This window comes from Phragmites australis, chromosome 9 (assembly GCF_958298935.1).
Source record: "Phragmites australis chromosome 9, lpPhrAust1.1, whole genome shotgun sequence".
NCBI lineage: Eukaryota > Viridiplantae > Streptophyta > Magnoliopsida > Poales > Poaceae > Phragmites > Phragmites australis.
In genome coordinates, this window is record NC_084929.1 from 2,321,669 (window position 1) to 2,333,697 (window position 12,029).

Consider the following 12,029-nt stretch of genomic DNA (forward strand, 5'->3'; position numbering starts at 1 on the left):
TTAAGAGCTTTCTCTTTTTCGGATTAAAATGAGGATTTATCTTTATTTTTTACCCTTTTATAAAGAAGGGGGGAGGCGGGGAGGCGGACCAGCAACCTCCTTACCGCCCCCTGAGAGGGTAGTAAGGGGCCGTAACCACCCTCTCAGGGGGCGATAAGGGCACGGCGCGGTGGGTAGGCTTTAGCCGCTCTCTGAGGGGACGGTAAGGATGTCTAACCGTTCTCCCAGAGGGTTGCAGTCCTCTCAGAGGGCTGCAAACGCCTATTTTTGTAATTTTTTTACGAGGAATCTATTTATTCAAATTTTTAATCGAGAAAATATAAAAATAAAAAAACTCACTCTTAGTAGTTGTGATTCTGAAACTTGTAATTAGGGATGGATAATTACATAATTGTTAGCAGTACTCATGGTCTTTGATACCCACATAGCTTTGGAACAATGTTTGGTAGTTTTTATTCAGAAAACGAGTACATTATGCATATCAGCTGGCACTACATATTTATATCTTCTTCAGAGACTCTTTGATTGCTGACGTATTCTTATGTTTGGTAGTTTTGTATGATCTGAGAAGCCTCCATTCATGCAATGCATCCTAAACCTTCATGGCTGCTTTTCTGCTCTTCTTCCTCTTGACCTTCGGTCGGATTTTGCCGTCGGAGGCATCCCCCTGCTGCGTCGATGACGACATGGATGCTGTTGATGCAGCAGCGGCTTCATCCTCAGCCTTGGGCTGGAGCCGTTTCATGAGCAGCTCAGGCACCACCCAGTTGGACACGAAGTAGAAGAGCAGCATCAGAGCACTGCGTAAATCAGCACAGCAGGTGACAGAAAATTGTGAGCAGCGACTGTGTGTGTGTGTCAGCTGGCACCTGCATATATAAAGATACATATGGCATACAAGTAGTGCATGCCAGTGTGCTGCACAATGGTTCGATAAATAAAATTTGAACATGTAAAATATAACTTGGAATTTAACATGGGTGTCAAAATCTGACTCGGATTCAAGACGTCTAATTCGGAAAGAAAAAAAAAAGGACACAGGTGCTGCTACCTGAATTGAAGTGTGGAAAGATATGCGTGTTGAGCAAAAGCCAAAAGGTGCAGGTAGGCATTGGTGGATCTACAGTTACATTTATGATATTTTCTAACTAAAAGATTTTAGCTGCACCTAGACCAAGAATACCTTTTGTTTTACTGTGCAGTAACATCGAACAATTTGTCGAGAAAATTTTGCATCAAACAACACTACAACCAGGCTAATGTCGAGTTAAATTGGCATCTACGAGCACCGAGTTAATTTGTAAGTGCTACTCGCCTGACTGGGATGAGCGACGAGACGTCGCCGGTGTCGGCGGGCGAGCCGGGCACCAGCTTGGGGCTGAGGATCTCGCTGAGCTCCGCCGGCAACGCCCGGAGCCGGCCGCACGGCGTCCGGCGCCGGCGCGGCACGGTCGCTGCAGTTCGCCGGTGGTCATGCGCAGGAGCAGAAGCAGCAGGGGGGCCCTGGGAGTGGGAGGTGGAGCGTATCGTCAGGGCCGCTCCCTCCATGGATAAGATATTTTCAGCTGCTGAGCTGAGACTGAGCTGAGCTTGCTCACTGCGGCTGGGTTTTTGAGAGGTCACCACTGCCTCGGATCCGGGTCTCTGCTTTGGGTGGCTGCGAGCACTGCACATTTGCACTGCAAGGATAGGTCCCCCACCATCCAGGCCGTACGTTCCAGCAGCCGCATCGGTCGGACACCGTTGGATTAGCTCGGGGATTTTTTATTTTTCATATTTTCAAATTTCAAGTTTAGCATTTTTAGATGCCTATTTCATAAAATTGCAGAACTAGTCCTGTAATTTTTTGGAACAAGCGGCTAAAAAATACTAATTTTGAATTTTGAAAATATAAAAAAATATAGCTTGGGTCCGTTTTGGAAAGGGCTTCTGAGGTGGACCAACAACTAGGCCCATTTCTTTTATAGGATACCAGGCCCACCGGAACTACACAAGCACTCCGGCCTTCCGAGGCCCAAACGAGTAAAGCCCATCAATATAGATGGACTGGTTGGGCCGGAAACTGGATGGGCCGCTACAATTACAAGGCCTCAAAAGTCTAATGACCATTCTAGAACTACTGCAATAATTACGTTGTCCTCTTTTGAGTTTTGACCGAGCCTAGAGAGGAGAAACCAATCTTGTTTCGTAGACCCAATCAGGCTCGTATTTCCTCGCAAGATTCTTTGGGTCTTAAAGCACAAGTCAATCGTACGTGCATCTCAAGGAAAGAAAAAAATACATGCTAACTCTCATCCATATAAAAACAACAAAATTCTCATGCAATGAAAATTGACCATCGGATCACGATCCAACCGTCCAAAGGTCAGTTTCAAACTCCCAACACCAACTCGCTCCCTCCCCTCCCGATTACCTAGTGTTGTTTCCAACGACGTCTCCACCACCGAATTCATATCCACTCGCCAACCTCTTAGTTTTGAAGCTCCCCACCTTGAAACTGGCTCATCAACTAATTGTCACTTGGCCCACGTCCGACGGTGTTCCCACCCTTGCGCCGCCTCATCGCTCTGCCTGTACGCTCGTCTCCTCCACCGAACCAGCCTGCCGCTCTCCAATCTCTCTCTAAGTCTTCAGAGCGCAAATCCTTATCGAAAAAGCTCACCAGCAGAAGCCCGAACCCTAACGTCTCCTGCGGGTGAAACTTTAACGGGTCAATAATCCTAAGTGTCAACCGACGGTACCTTGTCGCTGAAGGATTAGACCACGCCATGCATGCATGGTCGATGACGTATGGGCCGGCGTAAGTGATTACGTGGATTGGTCTTGAGCAATCAGCAGCTGCCCGTGTGAAGTACTCTTGCGGTGCGACACAGCAAAGAATATTTCACACCACAATGTGAAGCAATTGCAAGCAGCAGATTTTCACACCGCATAAAAGATAAATTGCGCGCGTCCGCACTTAAGCATGCACGCGCATATCCATTCACATTTTTTCACATTGGTCGTTGGTCAAGCTTAAGCTCCACGTGCATGCATTTCTTGTATGGTCTCTCTATTTCCTTTTTGTTCAATATATATGTGAGAGTACGAAACTGATCTTTGTATATATGCAACATGCATCAGATTCAAAATCCATAAACAAGTATACGCCATTGTTTTTTTTTCTAACCATTGGATTAGCGAATAAACCTAGTTTGAACGTGTGATACAAAAATCGATTAGAATTTACATAATTGTATATCCATATTCTGTCTAAATTCATCGATCCATATGGTATGTATATTTGTATATGCAGTTATAAAATTAATCTATCAAGTTAACTAACTACTAATGCATGATTTACTGGTTTTAGAGGGTGGTTTTACTTACATGGCAGATTTGTATGGACGGTTTTTGCCATTTGAGCTGACATGTCACATAATCTTGTTTTTATTCTTCCTTTTATCAAGTGGTTTTGCCATGCGTCGTCGACTTGGTCATGTTGCTTCCCCATCCTCCGGAGAGATAATGATAAGTGGGGTCAGAGTCTGCATTGTCATATATGCGTAGGTGGGTTGTAAGCTAGACCAAATCAGCCATCTCAATATGCCCACATGGCAAAAACACGCTCACGTGGTAAAACCGCCCATGCATACAAGCACATTCAAACTTACTTCTGATTTCTTAATCTTCTGTAGTAGTAAAAAACTATTTTTTTTTCTCAGAAATCACAACCAAAAACTAACAAAAACAGATTATTTATTTCAACTTCTACTTTCTGAGAAGCAGAAACCAACAAAAACACAAACAAACATGATCTAATAAGACCCATGCAGATACTGTCATAAATTCATATTATTCATGAAAAAGCTATACCACCGGCATAATACACGGTGGCTACGTACCTAGCCTGCTATCTACACTCGAAGATGATTTTTCGCATATTCATCGATCGATCATATAAATCGTGAAAGCGTATCAGCAAATCAATTCAAGCAACATATATAGATCGCTGATCTCTACTGGTACACATATCATGCATTATCAGTTAGTAGTCAAATTATATACAACCTCCGATTCTGATCACTTCAATAATACAACTTCATAAGTACAATTCGGCTCCGATGTCTCATCGTTCGATATCCATCAATCTGTACTGTCCTTACTTCTGAAGGATTCAACTGAACGGACAATTACTCGTTGTTTACTTGAGTCACATCGATCTTGTCTCAGATCGTCATTGGTGCTCGAACTAGAGAATATATTAATGGCATGTCAAGGAGGTCTCTCTAGATTTTGGCTAAACATCTCTATCCTTGACTTCACACTAGGGCAGATTGACCTGACGCTGATATGAATCATGCATTCAAAGAAATTGACTGTGCATCCAGAATCTATATATCGGTGATGATCCAGTAAGCAATCAATAGTTTATTTCAGTTTCTTTCAAAAGATAGCTTATTTTACTGGTTGCTACTCCCTCCATTTAGAAATAGTAAATGTATTTTAAAAAAATCAATATTTATGTACTTTTACTAATATTTAATTAAATTATAGAAATTTCTAGTGTATAAAATTATACAACTAGATTCACAATTCAAAATGATTTCATACTATATAGGTTTTATAGCTATAAATGATATATTTTTTAAGAAAAACTTAGTTAAAATCCAACTTCAAATACCGAACTCAAAACAAATACTGAACGAAGGGAGTACTGCTACTCCAAGTAGCAAGGTTAATCATATATTTGATATTTCCATGCAAGTTGCAATGGTTTTATGGAACTAATACCTAGTATGAAAAGTGGATATATATTCTATACTCACTTCAACAAAATATCGGTCAAAGTATGAAATCATAGTAACATCATCAAGTTGTCATGCCGCAGAAGTAATAACACATATGCATATAAAAACATGAACACAAATAAGCTGAATCCTACTAAAAACAATATATTGTTATCTACTGTTATCAGTGTTTGGAGTAAAACTAAGCTTAATCTGTACAATCATGAGAAAAAGAGGTTAGTCATTCAGAAAAAATAAAATAAAAAGAGGCCAATTAGTTCAACTAGCAAATAATCTCAAGTTGAGATAAAAAAGAAGTAACCAATAAAATCAGTATTATTGATCAATCAAATTACCAACACTTTTCCAAAAACATTATTTACTTTGTTTCATGTTGAGGATAAAGCCAAAGAGAATTTTCAAGCAACATATCCTTTGATTGTTTGTTGCCATTGTGAACACTCAAGATCACACTCATCAAAAGTGAACAGTGGCCAAAACATATCAACAAAGCTGGACGTACCAACTAATAGGCAACTTGCTTACACATGTACTGTTAGGTCACGGATTGATGATACGCGCGCTGATGTCACTTTGCTCGTCATTGTCATCTAATCTTCTTGTATAGGTATTTCCTAAATATTTAGTGTTGCTGGACGGTAAGAAAACTGATTACACTTATATGTAGATGCATGCATGCAAAGAAAAAATGTGATCGATTGCCTTTCAATTAATATATGATCGACATTTGGACAAAATTAGAGGATAAGTGAAAAACAGGTATTCTATGCCTAGTTACTAATATTGTTGTTTCTCATCTCTATTTGCCACATCTAGTTTTTTCAGTGACATACATGGTCATGCTAGTAGCTATTTAGCTACCCATCCCCAACAAACGGTTGTTATGACCACACGCACTATCGAGTGTGTTAGCAGGTAGCATATGCACTAAAGTTTACAGTAGGGAGGTACTGAACTTGAAAGTCTCAGAGGCAATTGATATCATCTGGCTTTCAAGGTTCCACACAGGCCACATGCAGCAATTGTGCTTTCAAAATACTTCGATGGAGTGCAGAATATGTACATGGCAGTTTTATCTTTCTCGATATTGAGAAAAGCACAGAGCTCCAATAAAATTTCGGTAGCATTTACATGGGGTGAATGCACCTGCATATGCAAACATTGTACAAGAAAATCTGACATTACTTGATCAACTAGCTGAACCACATATGTGCGTGCAGTGGTTAAAAAATATATCCATATTACATGAGATTATATCTCCAATCTTATTTAAACGTGTGCCAGAACAAAACTATACATGACTATATATCGGTGTAAATATTGTGTGTGTATGTGACTTGTACTTAAAAAAAACTAGCTAAACCGGTCAGCGAGATCTTTCGAGAGAACTGGTTGTACATGTGTAACGCGCTTTCATACTCTAGCTACTTTTCATTTCTTACGTCCACACCATGCATGCTCATGGGTTCATACCACGCGCATGCGCCCATTGTGTTCATGCCATGATGCATGCTATGCCACGCGGTTCACATCATTAGGGAGTTCATCTCATAATTAGCAATATATATCCTAATTAATCAGTCAATAAGCAAGCACTACACGATGATCTAGCTAGCTAGTGTTGTTCCAGTGGCTTCTACTGGACACCTCTCTTTGCAAACGCATACAGGAAGCCAGGGAGGGGCATCAATACTGCCTGCCTGCACCCCTATCAGCAAGCATGTGCTTCCAGTATCCACCATGCTCTCTTTTCCGATCATACTAGATAGCACCAGGGCTTTTCAGATGCAAATCTCTTTTTAGCTAGTGAGATATCTTTACCCAAGCAACTGAAAAGAAAGAAACTAAAGGAAGAAAGATCCAGCAGCTACACTATGCATGTTGCTCAAAAGCCGCACAAGTACTACACTGCAGAGATATCATCACTGCAGAAGCACCGACCATGTTGCGAGATATAGATCATCCTACAGATCATCTTGAAAAGAAGAGGAGACGACGAACCAAGGAGAAGGCGCACATCGATTGATCATGTAAAGGCATGCATCCATGCACTTGGAAAGCCAGAAAGCTCAGGCAGCTCCTGAAGCTGATAAGACCAGAGCTGCTAACTATAGGCTGGCCAAACAAAGATTTCATGAGTTGCAAACCCTTTTCACAACCTGAACACACCTAGCTTTCCTTTTCTCTCGATCAATAGCTAGCGGTCTAAAGAAACCCTAATCAACAAAGATGTAATTGATCGATCACTAGTGATCATCTAAAGTAGCATAGCTATCCGGCCGACGCGGGCTTCTCCAACAATTGTTGCTCCTGAGCAAGAATAATCCAACAAATGTTCTCCATCAGAAGACCTACTGCAGTCACTCAATGCAAGGAATGGAGATGGAGGTAGCTTTGCATGCATACTGAGACCATGTCAAGATCAGATCAGGGAGTAGGCAGGGCGTGGCTTTGGTCCGTACCAGCGAGTGTGCATGGATGGATGGGGATTGATCACGAGGAGTCGCCACCGAGCTTGGCGAGCAGGGCGGCGACGAGCTGGTGTCGCCTCTCCTCGCGCTCCTCGGCGCGCGCGCGCCACGCGTCCTCGCGCTCGCGCCAGCGGCGCACGAGCGCGAGCCGCTCCTCGCCGAGTGTGACCATGGCGGTGCGCCACTCCTCCTCGCGCGCGCGGCGCTCAGCCTCGCGCGCCTCGGCCGCCTCCATCCACCGCTCCTCCATCTCCACCTGCCGCCGCATGAACTCCCGCAGCATCGCCTCCACCTCGCCCTGATCCGCCGCCCTAGTCCTCGCCGCCTCCTGCTTCCGCCTGCGCTTCTTCGCCCCACCGCCCCTCGCCTCCGATGCCACCCTGCCGGCCTCCTCCTCTGCCATCTCCACCTCGAGCTCCTCCTCTTCCCCGTCGTCCTCCTCTCCGTCACCGCCGGCTTCGTCGTCCTCCGGTCGCACATCCTTTCCTTTAGCCTTCTTCCTCTCCAATGCGCGCGCCCAGTCGACCCTGGCGTCGAAGATCCTCCTCATCTCGTCGTGGAACGGGAACTGCCTGGCCTGCGCCGCCGCCGCAGGATCGGCGTCCGCCGCCGTTTCGCTGCCCTTGAACCTGGTGACGAGGTTCTTCCACTTGGACTTGCACTGGTCGGGGGTGCGGAAGAAACCCTGCGCGCCGAGGCGCGCGGAGACGGCCTCCCACAGCGCCTTGTTCCGCTTGGTGGTGAGGAAGGAGTGGTCGAGCTCGGCGCGGATGGCCAGGAACGCGGCCGTCTCGGCGTGCGACCACTGCGGCAGGCGCTCGCGCTCGAGGGCTGCTCCCGCGGGCGGCTCGGCGGCGAGAGGAGGCGGGAGGGGAGGGGACGGCGAGAGGAGCGAGTGGTAAGGGCTGGAGAAGGAGGAGTTGAGGTGGTGGAAGGGATCCATGGCGATGGAATTTCCGGATGTGGATTTGGACGACGAGGTCAGGGTAGGGTGGAATGCAAAGTCAAGAGCAAGGAAATCTGCTCGGCTCTGCTTCTTGGGTTTCAACGCGGAAACGGCTTGCTTTCACATCACGTTTCTTCAAGATCTGGATCCTCTGCGCCAGGATAGCTTCTATAGCCTATCGTGTGTCTTGTCAACGTCTTCAAAGGAACATAGAGGACTAAAATGTTAGATGCAAAATTTGTGTCTTTTGCAAAACTACTTCCACCTAACTAGTAGCACTATGTTTGTTTGATAGTTATGTTTAAGTTTGTTGTATTAGTGGTATGAAAAATATTATACACCAAGTTTAATATGTTGCATGTGTAGTCTTTTAATCTACCAATTACTTTAAGCGCATAGATTTAGAGGCTGAAGCTCTGATAAATAAGATCTTAATATAAAAAATTTCACTAGAACGATGATGTGTATAAGATTTGACAAATATAGCCAGAACAAGAAATTGAAAATGACATTTCGTAAGCATTATAGATAGATGAAGGCTCTAGAGTACATGGACATATCTTGTCTGATCTAACTCTCTAGCCATAGCAACTATGATGATCTTAGCTAGAGACATGAGACAGTGCACATGACTCCAAAAGGCTGCATATATACGACTAAATCATTTTTCTGGAAGTTGCAAGAAAATATATGCGCTGACTATCTACTACACAAGAGATAATCTTATAATAAGATATGATGACATATAGACATTTGACAAAAGGAACTATTACAAACCATAGCTAGAAGTAGGAATAACGTTACGCTGCTAGTTGAAATAGTGTTTTCAATATAACTTTGTACACAATTGATCGGTTTTGCATCGTGCAACACTATTAGTTCTTTGGATTTTTTTACACGGGCTATTTAACACTGAAGATGGTTGTGTTTTTATTTATTTTTACTTTTCATAGGCCTCATTTTCTTTGAATACAGAACACAAGCAAATATTACCACATCAATACTAATTCACATAATTAAAATGTACATGTAGTTTTGATTTGTAATTCTATGAAGAGTCCACTAATTATCATAATTAAAACTACATACGGTTTTAGTTTTAAAAAATTTGTAATAGCCATATTCTATCAGACGGTTCGCATATAATATGAACACTAGAGATATTTAACAATCACGTTGTGTATTACGAGCAGTGACAGGATCTAGAGCCACTAAATAGGTGATCTCCCTCTTCTTTCTCTTTTCTTTTTTTCTTCTTCTTTCTTTTCCGTGTTAAGAAATTAAATAAAGTCCTTAGGCTCCCAAGTGCGCCCCTCCCCTTGGATCCGTCACTGGTTTGCAAGAACTATAGGTAGCGCGGCGCATGACGGCTGGAGCGGCGGTGTTCACAAAGGATCCTGCTGGCCTCCCTGTGGTGAGTCCGCATAGGGGAGCCGGGGCTGGGCGGTGCGTGGGGAGTGGCGTCACGCCGACGACTGCACGTCGTAAAGTTGGCCATCCGTTGGTCCGCCCCGCCAGTCTTGCTTTGCTGCGAAGCATCTCCAGATAGATGAGAGAAGAAAGAAAAAAGACTGGATCTCTCTCTCTCTCTCTCTCTCCTGGCGTTTCTGGCGCTCCTCCAGATGGCCGCCGCCCGGGGCGCGACGAGCAACAGCACAGGCAGCACCAGCAAGCAGCGGCAGCCACCATTTGGAGATCGATCGGTAGCTGCTTGCTTGCTGGCCGGAACGCCATGATTGCTGCTTTGCTTGCTCCTTGCTGGCCTGGCCGTGCCCTGCGTACGTGTTTCTATTAAGAAAACAAGTGAAGAAGTTGATCTAACTTGAGTTAGCGGTCATTAAAATTAAAGAATATTTTTTTCATAGAAAAAATTATATACATCGGTGTGAACATCGAAAATTCCGGTGTGAATAACGTGTACTTGTCGAACTATTTCTTACAAAGAGTAATTTTTCAACGAAATTAGAGATCAATATATCGAAAGGTCCGGTGAATATGGTAACTATACCGAAGGATATCACCGGAGTATTTTCAATGTTGAAGCAGAAATGAAAGCTAACACCGGATGGTCCGATAATAGACTTTGAGAGTGCCGGAGTATTTTCTGCAGAGAGGAGATTTTTGATATCAAGTTTGATTATGTACGCCGGATAGTCTGCTGTTGTAATTGTGAACATCGAAGAATGCACCGGATCTTTTGTTGCAGAGAGATTGCAGGACGGTGGTTCGGTGGATTAGCATACACCGGATTAGAGATTGCAGGACGGTGGTTCGGTGGATTAGCATACACCGGATTATCTGGTGATGCACATGAGATCATCGAAAGCTTTCACCAGACATTTTCTTACAGAGAGCAAAAATTTTCTGAAACAGATAGTGTTACACTCAGCAGATGGTCCGGTGTTTAGAGCAAAACACAATGGAACATCTGGTGTTCATATTTTCTCTAGGATGTGTACTGAGTTGACGTTTTTTATTTTGTGCTTACCTGAAGATGTTTTGGAGTACAGAGAAATGTGTATATATGAAGATCAAACAAAGCATGAAACAAAGGATAAATATGGCATGTTGATAAAATCAAGCGAAGGGGGTACCGGTGCAGTGACAAGGTGAACCGAGGGATCAAGAGTAGGAGAGACTTGTCGGCGGTCAAGATCGCAAGACGGAGGACACGCGTCATCATCAGAGCGCTTGCTTTGTGTGGAAGTAAGTGACGGCTAGTTATGCTTTTGAGAAGCGTGCTAGAGTTACGCAGGTTGGCCTCAAAATTATAGGAGGACTGGAGGAGTATGTGGTACTACCATGAAGCTTGCATCAAGATAAAGCTAAGTCGTAAAGGTATCGTGGGCGTTCGATGAAGGGAGAAAAAATAGACTAAATGTTCTCGATGGTAGGTAGAAATGTACTATAAGATAGATATATTTTGAAAAAAAGTTAGGAAACTTAGGATTAAGTTTATTAGATCTATAGATAAAGGGTAGGACTATAAGAGAGAGAGTACCAGTCATTTGAACCTCTTGTGCCATCCAGATAAGAGCATTATGCTAGAGTTTTATAGAGATGAGGATGAATACTTAGCATATGTAATATGTGAGAGTTTTGTAAGGAAAGTATTTGTAATCCGCTTAAAATAGGGTAGATCTCTTTAAGTAGTAAAGTTTATTTTGTTTCGTATGTTAGAATTTCCATCCTTCTAGTTTCCCTATTTTAGTTTCTTTTGCTTATGTGCAAATTTTTTCTTTCTGGTTTTGATTTTCATTATTTTTTTGTTTGAAATTTTAGCACCATATGAGGTTATTTTTTTAATTGCTAGAGATATAAAATTCACATACACACGCTTATATGATAAGGTCTTGAATTTTCGTGCCTCTAGACAATCAACTTGGAGAAGTACGTTGCCCGATGTTTATCTTTTTTTCTTTACTAGTTATGATATTTTGAGTGCTAAGACATATAGATTGATTTTAAATAGAACATATGGTTCATATAACATCTATAGTGTTGTGTTAACTCGATTTTTTCTGATTAAAACTTTTTTGATTTTTACACCTATTTAAGTTTTAAAGTACGTTAAGTGATCCAAATAAATAAAAATCATTAATAAAAAAATTTATTAAGTATCTATTCATCTTACTCTAATCATCGATCTCATTCGTACACCTATGCCGATCCATCCATCCATCCATGCAGCCATTCATTCATTTATATGAGGACAGGAACATGCCTACGCCAAATACTGAAGGATGGGAAAGCCAAATAAAAGAACATGATATCGAAGGATGGATAAGTTCTCGTCTCTTGACAATTTTGTTGTTCCGGAGA

The 12,029-nt window shown here is 42.8% G+C and overlaps 2 protein-coding genes across 2 annotated transcripts; both read right to left on the bottom strand.

The window, feature by feature from the left end:
• Positions 1 to 369: 369 nt before the first annotated feature.
• Positions 370 to 1,644, bottom strand: LOC133928370 (uncharacterized). The gene is made up of 2 exons (XM_062374674.1): positions 1,316 to 1,644; positions 370 to 800 (listed from the first exon to the last, which is right to left on the bottom strand). The coding sequence occupies exons 1-2, from the start codon at positions 1,546 to 1,548 to the stop codon at positions 593 to 595; spliced, it is 441 nt and encodes a 146-aa protein (XP_062230658.1). The 5' UTR covers positions 1,549 to 1,644; the 3' UTR covers positions 370 to 592.
• A 5,151-nt stretch (positions 1,645 to 6,795) lies between these two features.
• LOC133928371 (trihelix transcription factor GT-3a-like) lies at positions 6,796 to 8,315 on the bottom strand. Its single transcript, XM_062374675.1, has 2 exons — positions 7,253 to 8,315; positions 6,796 to 7,100 (listed from the first exon to the last, which is right to left on the bottom strand). The coding sequence occupies exon 1, from the start codon at positions 8,202 to 8,204 to the stop codon at positions 7,284 to 7,286; it is 921 nt and encodes a 306-aa protein (XP_062230659.1). The 5' UTR covers positions 8,205 to 8,315; the 3' UTR covers positions 6,796 to 7,100; positions 7,253 to 7,283.
• Positions 8,316 to 12,029: the final 3,714 nt, after the last annotated feature.